General features: G+C 39.4%; 1 protein-coding gene across 1 annotated transcript in view; it reads right to left on the bottom strand.

Annotated features, from left to right (window-relative positions):
- ANK3 (ankyrin 3) overlaps nucleotides 1-16456 on the bottom strand; it is a 517804-nt gene extending 501348 nt beyond the window's left edge. The window contains exon 1 of the mRNA XM_075216346.1: nucleotides 16218-16456. Coding sequence (XP_075072447.1) covers nucleotides 16218-16259 — 42 coding nt within the window. The 5' untranslated portion in view covers nucleotides 16260-16456. The remainder of the gene's footprint in view (nucleotides 1-16217) is intronic.
- Between the last annotated feature and the right edge of the window lie 3509 nt (nucleotides 16457-19965).

The following is a 19965-nucleotide window of genomic DNA, read 5'->3' as shown; positions in this document are numbered from 1 at the left end:
ATGACCCCAGTGCTGTGAGGCAGTTGCTTTTCAACAAGCATGTACGAGCCCTTAGACTGAGGAAATGGTTCTTCCCGGTAACATTAACAGTTTTGGCATCATGCTTTTATCAAATACATCAGGCTGTATGCATGGCCTACTTTACATTAGTGCATACATGCTTTGGTCAGTGTGAGAGCAAGCAGTCATTACTTAACGCTGCCTGTGAATATGATTGCCCTTCGAGAGCTATTTTTCACCCAACTAAGAATGGATAATTAACAAGAGTACGTCCCTTTCTGCCCCCATGTTATATTTTTCTTGAATGCCAATTAAAACATTTATTAGCATTTCCCAGCACAGTTTATTGTTAGTGATAATGACAATGCTGCATACCGCATTCACATTCTGGAAGTAACGAGAATTCAGCAGTTCAGGATCAAACAGGCTGTAGAACACCCAGAACACAGAATCAGATGTTTTAAAACTGGCCTCTATGATATTACAAGGGAATTCAAGGAAAGTTAGAGGACAAGTTGTAACATATCTCTGTAATTATAATATTGAATACTCTGCTATACTGATTTGGGAAATGTGAGTATTTTCATTGTCATATGTGCCAGAAATTGAAATATGTAATTAACAGTTTATTAATGCTGCAGTACTGAGCATTGACTATTCTTATCAATGTCAGGTCATGCAAATACCATCTGTCTTTTAGGCAGTAGGAGATCATGTACAGCAAAGAGATCATCTAATGGTGATAGTTCATTCTACTCACATACAGTGATAAAACTGTTTTCCAAGAACTGTCCAATTATCATTTTCTTACTTGTACAAATATATTTCTGAGCCACAGTTCAATTAAGAACTTGCGTGATTACATTTGTTAACAATTTTTTCAATTGAAAAAAAATTACAATTAAGATCTTTGGAAAAAAAATCACAACATTGAATCAAATGTAATTGCACTGTGAGAAAAAAGCTTGTTCCATGTGTAGACATCATAATACACTAAACACATATGTTACCACTGCCACCTGCTATGTGTCTCTGGACTGAAAACAAATGACCAATCATTGATCATGGCAGTGGCAAGAATAACTATATTTACAAATTTGAGATTCCTGGGTGACCTCTTACTAGAACCACTTATGAACTTTTTGACTTATACATGTAGACTCATCTTTTTTTTCACCTTGGTCTCCACACCCCTCCTTGCCCTTTGACCGTACCTGTCTCTTAATCTATATACTTGCAGATTGACTTTATTTGTATTGCATATTGTATGTCATTGCTGATTTAAGTAATAAAATTCAATAAGATAAGAAAAAGTCATAAAATTGCTGTTCAGTCAGAGGTGGATAAATATACATGACACCCACATGGGGGGTTCCCCATCCCTTTATTCTTTGATTTTACCTAAAACTTTCAATAATGCTAAAAACTTTAAAAATCATTGCTGGATCCTAAAGACTGTTTTGTGGGGCATCTGCACTTCTGTTGGTGTGAAGCCAAATTTATGCTACATTTTTTTTTCAACCTTGATATTTTTTAAAACAACACTATTATGGAATGAATGGAAATGTGTTATAGATTCAGCCACTTGGTTACAACAAATACTCGAACCATCAAAATATTGCATATTGGCTTAGCCCTGCAAGTGGGAAATGTTCCCAAATCTCTGGTACTGAAGGTTTAAAGGAGAATACAACAAACTGTATTCATCAGGATATTAGATATAGGGTAATCAGGGCTGTCTCTACTACTAGCCTAACCTAGGTAGTTGTGTAAGAAGCAAAGTTCTAGGGGGCATCTAAAACCAGCGACGGACTGGGGCATGGAGTGCCCACCGGGAGAAAACAATGGTAGGGACCCGTAAAATAGCATGTGTGATGCTGAAGGGGCATGACCAGCCACCAGAGGGTTTTATAGCCAGACATCAGAGAGGAGTGGGCAATGGTAGACATATGCATATTTGGACTGTATGCACAGTACAGAAATGCGTATCTTACATAAAACAATACATATCTCAAACCCTAAATGAGCCCATTATCTGTTCTCTACCAAGGGTAGAAGGTCTGCTGATATATATAAATCTCAGCGAGTTAATTTTGAGGTTAGGTTGACAGACGATAAGCCTGAACAATATCCATAACTCATAATAAACTTGATAACACTGTCATATAACACAATTTATATGTTCATGGAAAGTACCTACTATAACAGGAGTTTTCAGAATCTTGGTCTCAAGAAAAGTGTTTCACAAATGCTGTCATTTTAAAACAAACGCATGGGATCTATTATTCAGAATACTTGGGACTTACAATTTTCTGTAATTTGGAGCACAATTTAAAATACACTACATAATATTTCAAAAACACTTGTATTTGCCCACACCGAAACTTGTATCCCCTTCTAATTAAACTATTTATCGGTGCTCTTCACAGTGGTTATAGGAGGAAAGGCCAAGTAAGTATTTCCATGTTTTAAGAACTTCATGGATCACCAGTTTCTAGATAAGAAATCTCATACTTGTATACATCCGCATATATACCATTTTTAGAAACTTATTTCACCTCTGAGGTCCTCAACACTTAGGCCAAAGGGCTACGAATGAAAAGCACACATTTGTAAACACATGATTTTTTATTTATTTCAATTTAATGTTTTTTAATTTAGGGCACTGCTCTGTTAACGGTGTTATAAAATTAAAATGTCTAGTTGCCATTTTCCCCTGTTTTATTGATATGAAATTGGTCTGTGCAGAATGTTAATGTTTAAAAGGTATTTTAATTAAATGATATTATAGTGAAATACAAAAAAAAAGCTGCAAGACATGTAGCAGCAATCAAAAGCAAATGAGGCTGTAAAAACTGCATGTGAAGGTACAAAATTACTCAATGTGAAAAGTATAATTACATCTTAAGAAAGATTAACTAAACATATTGTTTTGATGAAGTTTTATGGATGGTGCAATTAACTTTATCGACAATGTTTCCTGTGGCATTTAGAACACTGGCGGCAGAATCAGATGAATGAAGCTCAGTTTGTCAAACAGCCAAGATCTGAATAGAATGAAGCCAAGAACATGATATGTTGTTATTCTCCCCTACCAGAACTGTGTTATAGTATTATTATTAGTTGCGGATATACCTCTTTTTCTGGTATACTACGCTTCAGTGAGCATTGAAGTTAACCAGATACACATATTTAATGTCTACGGCTTATTGCTGGAGAACATCTTCTGATCTGCTCTGGAATTAGTGACAGTATATAAATAGCTGCTGCTGACGATGATCCAGTGAGGTTACACATAGGGGTCTATTTATTACAGAATGTGGTAACAATCTATATGTCGCTGTAAATCCATGCAATGCCTAATATCATACTGCTGTAATTTACCATGGAGTGAAAAATACCCTCATCCACTATTTGCTGTTCCTCTGCCGGTGAATGGAGGAAGTCTATAGCACTTTCACAGGAGATGGATCCAGCGAAGATGGAGAGGCTCTTCATTGCCTCTTAAATAGACCTCTTAATCCCTATCTGTCCTTTTTTACTGCATTTAACCAGGACTTGTCTTACGGATCCGGTGAGTGGCCGAGGTTACCTTGGTGAGTAATCAGGGCATGTCATTGAATGCATTAAACAGACCAGCATCTAGATGCAATGCTTCATCTTATAGTTGAATGAAAGATATGGCAATATGAGGGTGGCACAGGCTCCAGTGGGAGTGAAGCACTACCTAGGGAACTCCAAGGGCCTGAGCCAACCCTGGATGACCCTGCACCTAAATGCCAGGAGATTTGACTACAACAGTTTTGATATCTGATATAAATAATATTTTGAAAACATTGTTTTAAATTTTTGTGATATTCTAAAGCTGAAGGCAACATTTAAAACCATTCGGTCCTATACAGCACTATAGATCGTTGCACCTGGGCACGTTCACTCTACCTTTAAAGCACAGCGTCTAATTGCTCTAAATTGAAATCATTCATTTGTATAAGTAAACTGGAGAAGATGGCACACAAGCACTTTAATCTCTGTAATTGCTCAAGTGTAAAATGCACCTGTGAGACAAAACATAACTATTTTGCAGCTGCAGCATTGTTGCAACAAAGTAAAAAGCAGTAGTGGCTGTCTACCAAATTATACTGCAGTGAAGAGAAAAGGAAGAGGGATGTGAGAGCTCAGAACACTAACTTTTCAATCCCCTTCTTGTCACATGAGCAGCAGACATCCTGAGTTCAGCATCCCTTCCATTTATGAGATACCCAGTCCCAATACCTTCTCAAGGGCCCATCTTCAGTGTGTGTATCATTTGGGAGATGTCAAGTCAGCAATCTCTATGCAAGAGGTGTCAGAGCACCTGAATTTTAAACTTCCTGCAGGAGAAGTAACCATAATGCAGTCTCTGGGGTGTGAGGTTCTCACAAATTGCAAGATCCAGGATACCAAATGCCTCCGCTGGTTAGGGGAAGGGCAATTTGAATGACCAATCTGCAAATTATCTTACTATCAATTGGGGATCAAATAGAAACAAATGTGATTTGTCTTTAAATTGTTATTATAAAGATGTATTCAAAAACATGCACGTTGCCAGACCTTCTGATACACAATTATAAAATACAGTATACTAGATAAACCACATAACATTAAAACATATGATATACAAGTAGAAAGATATAATTCTGAGCAGCCAATGGAGGCATTTATCCATAGAGATCTATATATCAAATCCCACAGAGGCACAATTTAGAAGGAAAAAGGCATTTGGGTCTAGAACCTTCATTCTAAAAGCGGGACAGTTGGATATATGGTATGCTGATCATGTAACTGAACAGTTGTTATTGTTCAGTCCTAATTTAAGCTTTTCGACACATAAACACAAAAGGGAACATTTAACAGATGCCTTGAAAAAAACTGCTATTAAAACAGTGCTTTAACATATGCCTATGCAGAAATTGTGTAAAGCAGATTTACAAATGTACCAGCCTTGTTTGTCATAATTGCTGACATGACAGCAGTAAAACCATACACAGAACAGATAAAAAATAGGCATGTCTCAATGTAAACATGAGCTAAGTATTAATAGCTTGTCTCTTTGCAGAGCAAAATGCAGTTACCCACACCTCTCAGTAAATACAGAGTTACAGGAAATTATCCTTAGAAGGAAAGAAAGAAGCTTTTATTAAGAAGACAATTGATTTTTCTTAGCTCATCAGCTAAGATTTAGTCCAGGCCTGGCCAACCTGTGGCTCTCAGTGTTGTGAAACTACATGTCCCAGCATGCCCTGCTAACTTTTGGCTTGCTATTGGCTGGTAGTGCATGTTGGGACTTGTAGTTTCACAACAGATGGAGAGCCACAGGTTGGCTGGTTTAGTCTATGTCCATCATGTCTTTTACACACAGTGGAGACAGCTACTATATGAGCTGGATATTAGCCTATCAATTCACAGAGTCACAACCATCACTAGTTCCTAGTCAATCCATTTTGAATAATGGTGCATGCCACAGAATGGCTGCCTCCACTGTGTGGTGGCAACTGATGTCATTTCTGTCACAGATTGGTGGAGACTCTCAGAGAGACCACACAACCAAATTGGTAAGCGCATAAAAATTCCTCATATTAATTAGGCCTACATTGAAGAATTTTTTTCTGCATGAAATACACTTATCTAGATGTTAATAACGCTTACTGTACATAAAATGCATTTTTACAGTTGCGGCGTTTAATTAAAGGATGTTATTAAATGGAATTTAATATGGAAAAATAGCCACAATGCTTGAGAAACACAAGTTAAGTTAACAAAATGACATCTTATAACATTGTGGAAAAGTATCTTTAAAAACAAAAAATCATATTTGTTGCAGGACTATGCAGAATCATTGACCAGGAATATAACTAAGATGCTCTGCCTTCATTGCAGTACTAAGAGATCAGCTTCCTCACCACTCTCTGAAGTCTCTCAGAAGGGCAGTATATTTTAAGAAATTCTTATACAGAACATACAGTTGTGCTTGAACCTCACATAATCGTATAAATGCATGCAATCAACAGACTATAAATGTCGGCAGAAAACATCACTATAAAATATTGATTATTTGGGACAATATTGTATTATATGGTTTTCCAGCCAGGTACACATTTCTGCTTGATTTATTAGGTGTAGATAATTCTCCTAAGTATGAATATGCACAGGGACTTGCTCAAGTAGAAATGTTAAAATAAATTGCTTTGCTGTGGACATTTCTTATTTGAAATAACAGATCTGATCATGAGCTGCGATTCATTTTGTTACTCCTGAATCTCTCCCTCAATTTCAATGGCTTGTCATTTGAGTTTTGTAAAATTGGTAACAAGGCTGTTCCCTATATTTCAAATAGCAAAAAATATTTGTTAAAAAAGAAAAAGTGTTTATTTCATGTACTTACTTTGTTCAAGTACTTACTTAATCATCAGGATTAATTTAATGACAATAATGCATTTGTTTGCAGACTGCATTAAAGAAATGAAAAGCAAATATATTTAATTTGATATAGCAATAATGTAAAAAAGATTCAGAATTGTAAAGTTGACTCAAGGATCAAACCTTCTGTAAAAAGTTGAGGCGGGAATTCAGAACATGCATTAGAAGTTCATTAATAATGAAACACAGAAACAATAATTTATCCCACAAAGCAACAAAACATTTACTGACAACGTTGCACACAGGTTTAACCTCAACATTAAAATATTACAGAACTAATGGAAGATAAAGCAATCGGATGTACATTTCCTCAATGGTTACTTTATTGAATCTACTGCTCCAAGCAGTATCCAGTGGGATAAGAAGATTGACAATTAGGCATTGTTCACATTACTTCACTATGGTGCCAAGGAAACAAAGTAATATCACTGCCTCACATTGTTAAAATGAACATTCTGCACTAATACTTCATTTCACTTTACATATTATAATAGTAAAAGCATGGTTGGACCAGAAGTTCAATTAACATTAAAGATTATTTTTTTAAATGTTCATAATTTTCTTATGCCTTGACAAGTTTTAAAAAGAAATGGCTCAACAAGGAACTGGCTGTTACATCTCCAATATATCACACTCGATCAATAGCATATATCAATGTTGGCTAACCTTTGCCACTCCAGGGGGTAAATGTATCATACTCCGTTTTTTTCAAGTCGCCGGAAATCGGCGAGTTGACAGCTAAAATTTAAAGCAACGCTGCCTTGTAAAGGGAAACTTGACTCTACAAGGCAGCGCTGCTTTAAATTTTAGCTGTCAACTTGCCGATTTCCGGCGACTTGAAAAAAACGGAGTTTGATACATTTACCCCCAGGTGTTGTGAAACTACAAGTCCCAGCAAACCCTTCCAGGAATAAGCTGCTATATATTGGCAAAGCATGCTGGGACTTGTAGTTTCACAACACCTGGAGTGTCACAGGTTAGCCAACACTGGCATATACAGATGGGTTTATGTCACATCAGCTTCTAGGGCTTTTCTCCCTATAATAAAGAGACCCCTTAGTTTGAGCCTGGGAAGTAGCGGTTAGTATTAAATATGACACTGATGACTTTTCATCAACATGGAAACCATATATACTATTTACAGGCTTTTAGGCAATGCAATTTTTCTTTGATCTTCTTACTTCGCACCCTTAAAAAAGATGCATTTAAAAAAGTAATCAAAAATACATTTAAAAAAATAATCTTTAATGTTAAATAAACTTCTGTTCCAACCATGCTTTTACTATTGGAATATGTCAAGTGAAATGTAGTATGAAGTATTAGTGCAGAATGTTCACTTCAACAATGTCAGACAGTAATGCAGATTGAAATATTTTGGTCAAAGTAGTAAAATACCACTGCGTCAGCCAGTCTGGGAATCAGTCTGCGCTTGTGCAATGCGGCTTCACGCTCAGGCATGTGCACTGGAACTGGAAGCCCGGATCTGGCCTTTCAGTTCCAGATTTATATATAAAAAAAACATAATAACATTAAAAAAATATTGTAAAATATGGAAAAAATAACTTTCTTATATAAAGGAAAAAATGCTGAGATGGCGATAGTGACAGGGGGCAGTTGCGGTACATGTACCAGCACTGTCCTTGCTTCGCTGTTGCAGCTATAGCCTTTACCTGCCCAGGGGCATTGTTATATAGGGAAAAGTTCTAAATATAGTAAAAATCTAGTTTTTGCCAGATCTAGGTCTATTCTCCATATAATAAATAGATCCCTTAGTTTAAGCCTGGAAAGCAACACTTTCTTCAACATGGAAACTTCATATACTATTTACGGACCTGTAGGCAATGCAATTTTCCTTTGAACTTCTTACTTTGCAACTTTTAAAAAGATGCAGCTTCAAATATTTTAGTCAAAGTAGCAAAATATTTGCAAATATATCAAGCTCATGTATTTACTGCTTTTCATTAGTTTAATGTTCAATCCTGGAAATATAGGACATACAGCCTGATTTTCATCATCATCATCATCATAAACATGAATTTATATAGCACCAGCAAATCCACTAATAAACAATACTGGGTAAAACAGACAAAGAGGTGAGAAGGCCTTGCTCACAAGCTTACAATCTGTGGGTCAATAGGAGTCGATACATGAGGATAAATCTACATATTGCATGTCGGTCCAGCTAGATTGCAAAGGTAAAAAGTGATAAGTTTGCTATATGATCCAGACACACAGCAATGTTGATCAGTGGGTTAGTGGGTTGTTGTCTGGTGTGAATGTAAAGAGGGGTAGTAGGGTAACCAAGGGAGATTAAGATGCTGGTTGAGGATTAGTATAAGCTTGCCTGAAGAGGTGGGATATCAGAGAATGCTTGATGCTTTGCAGACCAGAGGAAAGGCAAGAGAGGGATTTCCATAGAGTGGATGTAGTTCGAAAAAAGTCCTGTAAACGGAAATGGGAGGATGTAATAAACTGGATGAGAGCCGCAGATCTTGTGCATGATGGAGTTGTCGAGTTGGGAGATATTTTGAGACAAGTGAGGAGATGTATGCTGGTGCAGCTTTGTTGGTGGCCTTGTAGGTTAGTAGAAGAATTTTATATTGGATTCGGTAAAAAAAAGACAACCAATGTAGAGATTGACAGAGTGACTCAGCAGATGTAAAACGATTTGCAAGGAAAATCAATCTAGCCGCTGAGTGCAAAATAGATTGTAGGGGCTCGAGTCTGTTTTGGGAAAAACCAATAAGGAGGAAATTGCAATAGTCAATGTGGGAGATGATGAGTGCATGAATTAAAGTTTTTGCAGTGTCTTGTGTGAGATACGTATGTATTCTGGAAATGTTTTTTAGATGTATGTAACATGATTTAGATATAGAGTCGATGTAGGGAAGAAAAGGATAGTTCTAAGTCAAGGATCACACCTAGGCAGCGAGCTTGTGGGGTGGGATTTATGGTCATGTTGTCAACAGAAATAGAAATGTCAGGCAGTAAGCTTCTATTGTTGGATGGAAATATTATTAACTCTGTTTTTGAAAGATTGACTTTGAGTTGGCGAGAGGACATCCAAGATGAAATGGCAGAAAGACAGTCAGTAACGCCAGACAACACAGATGGTGAAAGATGAGGAGAGGATAGATAAATTTGGGTATCATCCGCATAGAGATGATACTGAAATACAAGGGAACTTATTAGTTTTCCAAGAGTAGTGGTGTAGATAGAGAAGAGTAGAGAACCAAGGACTGAGCCTTGTGGTACTCCAAATGATAAAGGAAGTGGAGCAGAGGTGGATCCACTGAAATTAACACTGAAAGAGCGATTAGATAGGTAGGATGAGAACCAGGATAGGACAGTGTCTTGAAGACTTAGAGATTGTATCGCTGATATGAGAAGAGAGTGGTGACCAGTGTCGAATGCAGCAGAGAGGTCCAGGAGAATTAGAAGAGAGTAAAAGGCCTTTGGATTTAGCAGTGATCAAATCTTGGACCTTAGTCAAAGTAGTCTCTGTGGAGTGTTGAGAGCGAAAGATTGACTGAAGAGGATCCAATAGGTTGTTAGCAGAGAAACAGCGTGTGAGGCGAGTGTAGAAGCTTGGAGGAAGCATTGGAGCTGAGATATGGAATGGTAATTTTAGAGAGTTTGGGCCAGAATTTAGTCTTTTCAGAATAGTAGTATTCACTTCATGCTTGTATAATGATGGAAGATACCAATAGAGAGAGTACAGATTTTAGTTAGAGGTGGAATGAGCACAGGAGACAGGGATATACCAATTTGTGAGGGAATAGGATCAAGAAGACAGGATGTAAAGTAGGAAGATAAGAAGAGAGTAGATACTTCATCTTCATTTGTGGGATCAAATGAAAAGAGGGTGTCAGAGAATGCTGATAAGGAATTGAGAAGATTGCTTGTTGAGGAAGATGATACCATTTCTAATCTGATCTTATCAAACTTGTCCTTGAAGTAGATCCTGGGCACTGATAGTAGTTGGAGGATTTGGGGTGGGAGGGTTGAGAAGAGATTTAAATGTGTTCAACAGGCGTTTGGGGTTAGAAGCCTGAGCATAGATGAAAGATTGGTAGTATGTTTGTTTTGCAGTGTCCAGAGCACTTTAATATATAGGTAGATAGAAATATATGTGAAGAAATCATTAGAGCTACGAGATTTACACCAATGATGTTCTGCTTAATGGGAAAGTTTTTGAAGATTTTTATAAATTTCTATTTTGTGTACAATTCTGAGAATTCCAGAAGCATGTTACACTTTCATAGTTTAACACAGTTCATCATTTTCTAGAATGGGGTCAATGTAGCCTTGCCCTAAAAACATTAGCCCAATCAGATGCTCTGCAGTACAACCTACTACAATGCGCCTGTCAGACATGTGCAGTAACACAGTGCAGTTTTGAGCATGCACCAGGTAAAAATGATCTTGTAGTTGCCACCTACATATAGCAGAAGTATCTATTTGGATGGCTGAAACAATACTCTTGCCTATCAATTCACTAGGAATTAGAGATATCACTAAGGCTGGGTACACACTACAGTGTTTTCAACCGATTATCGGGCCCAATCACAAGATAAATGACCGTTCAGCCCAACATTGCATCAGCATCTACGCTCCAACGATGAGCGATTATCGATACCATCCAGGGGCGGGCTAGCCCGGGGGGCAGGGGGGCAGATGGCACCCGGGCCAGACAGAAGAATAGTATTTTAGGCCGCCTGGTGGTCCAGTGGTAATGCGATGGAGACAGCCTTTGCAGTCTGTGCAGGGGCTGTCACATCGCGTAGTACTCACAGCAGCCGTATCATTCAGTCATATAATATTGTACTACAGCGTGTAGTACAATATTCTGTGAATGGATGATGCCCCCGCTGTGAGTACTACGCGATGTGACAGCCCCTGCACAGACTGCAAAGGCTGTCTCCATTGCATCTCGGTACAGCTTCAGATCACTGTGTCATGTGACCTCCGTGGTCACATGGTACACAGTGTAGGTGGGGCTGAGTTCTGTGCTGGAGCTGCAGCATGTCTGTCTATGTCTGGAGTCAAAGGTAAGAGGAAGGGGTACTGTGATGGGGGAGCTAGTGTGTGTGAGGGGGGGGAGAGGTGGACATGTGTAACTAAAGGTGCTGGGGGCAGAGGGGGGGCATGTGTGGCTATAGGTGCTGGGGCAGAGAGGGGACATGTATGACTAAAGGTGCTGGGGCAGAGAGAGGACATGTATGACTAAAGGTGCTGGGGGCAGACTGGGACATGTATGACTAAAGGTGCTGGGGACAGAGGGGGGGCATGTGTGGCTATAGGTGCTGGGGCAGACTGGGGCATGTATGACTAAAGGTGCTGGGGGCAGACTGGGACATGTATGACTAAAGGTGCTGGGGCAGACTGGGGCATGTATGATTAAAGGTACTGGGGCAGACTGGGACATGTATGACTAAAGGTGCTGGGGCAGAGGGGGGCATGTATGACTAAAGGTGCTGGAGGCAGACGGGGACATGTATGACTAAAGGTGCTGGGGGCAGACTGGGGCATATGTATGACTAAAGGTGCTGGGGCAGAGAGGGGACATGTATGACTAAAGGTGCTGGGGCAGAGAGGGGCATGTATGACTAAAGGTGATGTGGGCAGAGGGGGGCATGTGTGACTAAAGGTGCTGGGGGCAGAGGGGGGCATGTATGACTAAAGGTGCTGGGGGGCAGACTGGGACATGTATGACTAAAGGTGCTGGGGGCAGACTGGGACATGAATGACTAAAGGTGCTGGGGGCAGACTGGGCATGTGTGACTAAAGGTGCTGGGGGCAGAGAGGGGACATGTATGACTAAAGGTGCTGGGGCAGACTGGGGCATGTATGACTAAAGGTGCTGGGGCAGACTGGGCATGTGTGACTAAAGGTGCTGGGGCAGACTGGGGCATGTGTGACTAAAGGTGCTGGGGCAGAGGGGGGCATGTGTGACTAAAGGTACTGGGGGCAGACTGGGGCATGTGTGGCTAAAGGTGTTGGGCAGAGGTGGGGTGTGATTAAAGCATGTGGGCAGAAGGGGGAGGCACGTGTGACTAAAGCATGTGGGCATAAAGGGGTATCTAATTATTAAAAGTGGGTTATATATTGATTTAATGCTGGGGATTGTTGTTTTCTAAGTTTTGTAAATTTTATGTACCCATTTTTTTTTTATATATATTTTTTTTTTTAAACCATATAGGGCCTCCAATATTCCAAGGATCCAGACAACCAGCAACGGAACTAAAGTAACCAGCAGCCACAAGTGGTGACAGTGACAAGAACAGGTAGGAGGGAGCAGTCTGCCAACTGACCTGAATCTGGTGGGGCAGTCCCAAATTTGAGTGACTGTTTCGCTTAGGACAGTTGGGAGGTATGTCCTGCTTCACCGTGTACTGCTCGTGAAGGCAGAACTGCGTGCACCTAACAGTAGTGTACACAGTATTGCCTGTGTATTTGTCTAAAATGATAACCATGTTACATCATAGGGGGTTACCCTGTCTAAAGTGCCCAGGCCCCCCAGAGCCTTAATCCAGCTCTGGGCCTGGGCATAAAAATATATATATGGATTAAGCAACACTAAAATAGCCTCTTTTTATATAGATAAATATATATTGTACCAAAAATATATATTGTACCCTTTTAGTATGGGCCGCTATTTGTGGGCCAGTGCTGTGTGCTTGCCCCGCAGGCTAAAGTCTGCCAGCCCTCCCCTGATACCATCATATCATTTGATTTGATTTTGAAACTAAAAGTGTCGTTCAACGATGGAACGCTATAGTTCCAGTTCTGCAGTGTGAATCGGCATGCTGATCGGGACTTTTCTGTCTTTGGTAAAATCGTTAATAGGTTTTTGTGTAGTGTGTACCCAGCCTAAGACACAGAGATGTCACGAGACCTGAGGGACTTGTGATATCACTGATTTGACAGGCCGCATTGTCATGAATGTTGATTCAGTCCACTAAATACTTCCTCCACTGTGTTAAGGCAACATGTACATATTAAGGGCATCTTTCAAAGATGGAGACAAAAATGTGACTTAAGAACATGCAAAAATGTGTGTGAACACTTCCATTTCTATGGCTATATTTTGAGATGCATGTGTTTTAATAAACAATGAGGATGACATCATCATTATGGAAAAGTACACAAACCCTATGGGACGTTCAAATATAAACACCCTAAAAAGGCGTATCTTAAGGATACATCAAAGTCACAATCTTAGGCATGGCTGACTTACTTGTGAACGCAACATAAAGCAAATAGGTCTGTACTCGGCCTGGAGAATCCTCATTCTTATAATATCCAATTACTCACTCGTATCAAAAGTGAGGGGGAGCTCTTCAAACATACTGTAAACATATTAACTAAAAGACCCGAGTTGGAAATAATTAGGAGGCACTTCAGTCCAAAGAATCCCTATCTTATTTTACAATTGTAAAAACACTTTTATTAATGATGAGATTAAAAATGTATATTAGTTCACAGTTTTACATTCACCAAATCCATTGCTGCAAAAAATTAAAAATATAGATTCAGAAAGTGAAGGCAGAAAAAACTAAGTGCTCAATTAAAAATTTCTAATCAAACCCATAGTCAAACTGAGTGGGGGTTTCCTAGTGCAAGGAAACCCCCCTCCTAGCCTGGGGCACTGTATAATTGAGGTGACTGGACCCTGCTCCCGCTTCACACAGCTCTGCTTTAAAAGGGAGAGCTGCGTGCACCTAACAGTAGTGCACGTAGCATTGCCCATGTATATTATGGGGATAGGGTTGGAGAGCAGCCAAGCACGGTCTAAAATTATAGCCACGCCCCCATGCATGCTGGTCACGCCCACTGGTGGCGTGGTGTGGAAACCCCCCTCTACAAATCCTGCATTTGCCCCTGAAACCCTTAGGCAGGGCTGAACTCTGAAGTCAGAGTCATTGAAGATCTCATGTAGTTGGTCAAAAGGTTGTTTATATCCATATAAATGTTGATTGTTATCACTCTACTCAGATTATATGTTAAACGCAATAAACTTTATCTTTCTGCATCGACTTACTTGTGAGCGCCCCTGACACACCTCTCCCGGCATAAGTGGGCGTAAGTATAAGATACACTCAACTATAATACAGCTGCTTTTTACTATGCATGTGCAGTTCGGAAAGGTATATTTTTATTTATGCCATATGGACTTCTGTCTAACTCTAAGTCACGCCATAAAAAAGGATTTTTGGTCTTGTACACAAGTGCTTTTTAACACTGATAGTCTAAAATAATGTAAGCAAACAAACTTATATATACACTTTCTGCCAAATGTTTGCTTCCCTTTGCTTCGTGTCAGTTTAAACATTGCCTGCAGTGTTTAGAACAGTTAACACTCAGTAAAAATACAGCGGAGTTCTAAGGTAACGCACTTAAAACACTATTCTGCAGGAAAGCTTTGAGACGCATTGATAAATGTGCTACGAACACACTCTGTTAAAAGCGAGAAAGAAGGTTTTGTCCATGCTTCATATTGCATTATATTTCAATGCCTGTGTGTGTTTCATTTTTCATTTATTTTCAATTAATTTCTTTTTTTTTTCGCCTAAGACGAATATCAGTGATACTTGGCACTTTATAATTGTAGACCAAATTTCAAGTTTTTACCTTATGAAATAGAAATGTTGAAAATCTAAAACATATGACATTACTTGTACTTTAGTACCAATACCCTAAAAGTAAGCTCTGCAGCCAGCTGTTGAGGATTGTAGATGAAACACTATTCCTTGTTTTGTGTTTAGTGTAGTGGGTGGTATGAAACAATAAATAGTAGTATGAATAAATTGTATTCTCATAACAAAAATCCTCTGCAATTTATTCTTTATTTTCAATATCAGGGCAAAAAAGGTAATAATGAATTCAGATCTGAAGCAACAGAAATCTTCTAGGTAATGATCAACCTGGAATTTGTAAATTTGCATTTTATTGCATAGAACTTGATATGAGGAACAGTACAGCAGTTACTTGTTTACATGTTGTTCATATACTGGACTGCAGAAAAGTGTTGTCTGAAGTTTAGTTTGAATATATGATCGAGAGGAAGTGACAGTTGCAATGTAAATAAATAAAGTAAAAATTTGACTTTGTTTGGGAGTGTTTACCCGGTTATTTATTGGGATGCTTTCATACTCTAATCAGTCAGCTAAATCATTTCCCAAAGCACAGTGCAGTGGAATTCAATTCAGAGCAAGCCAGTGTCTAGCTGCATGTGAACATCTGACTATAACAGAGACACAGAGGACCTGACACCAAGACTCACTGCAAATGGAACTGACAGGTCTTCAGCTTTATGAAAACAAACTCACTTGTGTGCAAGACAGCATGGCTCATTGTATCTTTGGTTCAATGCTCTTTGGAGCTTATACACAACTAGACTCAACTACATACAGATAGTGCAACACTACAGCTTCCATTAAATTCTCTGTGTTAAACATTCTGCATCATTTCATTTATCCAAACATCCAAAATCTCTAAGTCAGGCGTGTGCCAGCTACAGCTGCTATGGAACCACAAGACCCAGCATGTCAGTCATTCTTCCTGGGACTTGTAGTTCCAAAACAGCTGGAGAGCCACAGGTTGCCTACCCCTGCTCTAAGCCCACACTTCCATTAAAAATCGCTTACAATAAGCTCTGCTACAAAAGAACGATTGCAACATTAGCAGGTTTCTTAACGTTCTGAGAACGGTCAATGGGACTTCTTCACCCAGAGAGAAAGTAACTTAAGGTTACTCACCTGATTTCTTCCTTTGCTACCTCCTGAAGGAGAGGAGGCCATATCTCTGCCCCAACTGGAAACTTGTATTGCTGCTCCTGAGTTAAACACAATTCCAGAAGAGAACAGAAAAGTACCGATGTATAAAGTGATCCTGTGTGCTGCGATTTAGCGCTATCTATCCCGATAGCTGTGTCCTGTCTGCAGCTCCCTGGATACTTGGCTGCTGTGCCCCCAGCTTGCTAGCATTGCATTACACCAGCGGGGGGGAGGGCGTGTCCAGGCGGCCAGGTACAGGAACATTGCTGCTAACTGCTTGTTGTCTGGACGCCATTCTGTACATGTCATCTGCTTTCCCTTTCTGTTCACTGTGCACATGATCCCAACAATTACCTGCAACAGTTTTAAAAGCAGAAACTTAGATGCATTCAGTGTTTAGTGTCTTGCAATTTTTTAATCTGTATATGTGTGTATGTAGGAGTTCAAGTTGCCTTTATTTGTATTTGTCAATGAGCTGCTGGAAGAGTACATATTTGTGGTTTTATTAAAGTCTGTGGCTTAAGTACTTCAGCATAAATAATAATCCATTCATAGCTGCATTTTATTATAAATGCATGTTGGCATAGGATCTCAAGAAGTATATTTTTGTTAATTTTGTAGAGAACAACTATCAGAAAGACAAAGCGAGGTAACTGCTTATTAAGAATAATAATTATTATTACTACCTGTAATAGTAATAATTATTAATGATAATATTAGATTAGGTTTACAAGGACTATACTTTCTATACAAGTCCAGGGAGGCAAAAGCTTACTGCAGATCTGTTAATATTGTTTTTATATTCATAACTTGCACATTTATGCCTTCTCTCCATCGCCATTTAAGGCATATGAACATCAATGAACGGTTCAGTTCTTTGCTTGATGCAAGTGTCAGTCTTTAAAGAATAACTCAACAAATAGGTAAGATAGATAGATTAAGAACAATCTCCAGATGGTTGTGATAGAGCAGGGGATCACCTGCTCAGGACAGGTGCTTTCCAAATTCCTTGCAGTGTTGTTAAGTTTCCCATGGGAGAGTCCTAGAAGAATTTCACCTCCCCAGTTTCTAAAAATATCACAAACTCTCAAACAACATCATTTACAGCAATGAAATGTTCAGAAAAATAAGTTTTGTTGTTTATTGCTCTCTTGAGTTAACGATACACTCTTATGTTTACATATAGTTGCAAGTACCTGTCATGTTTTGCAAAGTGATATAGGGACCCACCAACATGATCTTATCGCTGGGACCACTAACGATTGGAAATACCTCCGATGTCGTCCTACACGACATAATTAAGACATAGGACCTCGTTTAGAATTAGGAGGAAAGCAATCAAAGGAGCAAATTTGTAGCTTGGCAAAACCATGGGGGGGGGGGGGCAAGTGTGTGGACCGTTTTAGTGTTGTGAGGGGGCGTGTTCTAGCTCAACTCTAAATTGTAACGTGAAATAAAGCTGTGCGGTATTTGTTTGCTACACACAAAAGCAACCAGAGTTTGCCCTGTATGCAAAAAAGAAACAGCAAACACCTATACCCCTTACATTGCAATATAGATTGTACAGTAGCAAATTTGCTCCTATTATTTGGTTTGATGCTGACCTCTAAACGAGGTCCATACTGAGGCACCAATGAGCAATATTTTTTTTTGGGGGGGGGGGGGGGGATTTAATAGTATAATTGTTCTGTTTAAATTCCTATCTTCCAATGAAAACTAAGATGATTTGCACACATTTTTATTGTATTTTTTCGCTCCCTCATTAGTGAAAAAAGATTTAAGGAGTATCCCACCTTCTCCCAACTAGCACAAACAATTTGTTTGACTTTGCTTAACAAAAAGACAGTTGTTGTCAGCACTTATCCTTAACACTTCATATCTGTTTGTATTTAGTAAAATGAAAACATGAATTAGTTCATATTTTGATCAAAACATTTAAGCCTGCATCCCAACGTCAAGGGTACCTCATTGTATGCAGGTCCTCATTAATGAGGTGCCCTTGACGCTGGGATGCAGGCTTAAAAGTTTTGATCAAAATATGAACTAATTCCTCATGTTTTAATTTTGCTAGCTACACACAGATATGAAGTGTTAACGATAAGTGAGGACAACAACTGTCTTTTTGTTTTGTATACATATATGGGCATTTATATTGCTATGCAGCTGGTACCATATATAATATGGGATATACAGAGTGCGAGCTTATTATTATTATTATTATTATTAATTTTTATTTATAGGGCGCCACAAAGTATCCGTAGCGCCGTACAAGGACAAACAATGGCACAGTACAAGGTGAAACAGCACAGTACAAGTAACAGTAAGCACTATAACTCTGGGGGCTCAGGCACAGCATGAAAGAGAGGGAGGGAGGGGAAAAGTGAGTACAGGCAGGTAACTATGGCCCAAGAGGGTGGGCACGGATGACAGGTTGAGAGTCACTGAGGGGAGCGGAGAGAAGCGAGAGGAGACAGAGGGCAGAGGGACTGAGAGGAGGTGAGCTGAGTAGCTGGAGAGCGCAGTTAAAAGTGATGGAAACAGAAGGTAGGAGAGCCCTGCTCAAAGGAGCGAACAATCTAAAGGGAGGGGAAGACAGACACATGGATGAGATGGAGAGACGGGAGGAAGGGGGAGAAGGGAAGAAGGGATGAGAAAGAGAGGTAGCCGACCGGTGGGAGTTTAGGCATGAGACTGGAAGGCTTTAAGGAAAAGGTGGGTTTTTAATGTTCGTTTGAAAGAGGACAGATTAGGGGAAGTTCTAATAGAGCGGGGGAGCTTGTTCCAATGGAGGGGAGCGGCGCGGGAGAAGTCTTGGATACGTGCGTGAGAGGAGGTAATCAGAGGGGAAGAGAGGCGACGATTGTTGGACGATCGCAGTGAGCGGGAGGGAGTGTGAATAGAGATAAGGTTAGAGATGTAGTGAGCAGTGGAGTTGGCGAGGGCCATGCAGCTGGTACGATATATAATATGGGATAGACCGAGCGCGGGCTTATATTTTATCTGGATTTGTTTGACCATGCTTGACTGAAATGCACTTACCCTGTATTATATTTACTTGTGTATAAAGTTGCAATACAGTCTCTAGCAATCCAATTTGAATATCTTTTTGTCTAGAATAAATTCATTTTAAAGCAATTTCATTCTGAAGATAATCTACCCCCAAAATGGACTGATATACTTCACTGTGTGCCCCCACACTTGTGTTGTCAGTAGCTGCTGACAGGTGAATACTTAGATACAAACCAAGGTCAGGGGCAGGCAGAAAATTTCTAAAAAGAACAACTAGGTCTAGGTCAGAGTCACAATTAAACAATCATGGTCAGTAAACAGTAATAGAGTTATCTGACAATGACGCTAAGAGAACAATAAGTACAAAACGTATTGCTCAGGTGCTTGTCAGAGAGAAGAGTAGATTAATGATATCATTAATATGCATTGTGTTTTGCATGTTGCCTTATTATCAAGTGAGTCTATCAGGGATAAACTGTATATTGTTGCAGACAATATAGAAATCAAATTATGACGCACAGAAAGTATCATAACCAATTTATAAAAGTAGCCACCAGTTCTGAAGAAGTAGCTGGTACTTAATATGAACCTTTTAGAGTTGTTAGAAAAGGAAAGACAAAATTGAGTTCAGAGAGTTCTCCGGTGGCAGGTTATTGAATTACATTGCACTCTTAGAAATGGAATTTAAGATGTAGAAACTGCATCTATGGTAATGACATTC

The sequence above is a fragment of the Mixophyes fleayi genome, chromosome 6 (assembly GCF_038048845.1).
Source record: "Mixophyes fleayi isolate aMixFle1 chromosome 6, aMixFle1.hap1, whole genome shotgun sequence".
NCBI lineage: Eukaryota > Metazoa > Chordata > Amphibia > Anura > Limnodynastidae > Mixophyes > Mixophyes fleayi.
The sequence above is the reverse complement of the archived record's forward strand: the minus strand, read 5'-3'. Positions and strand labels throughout refer to the sequence as shown.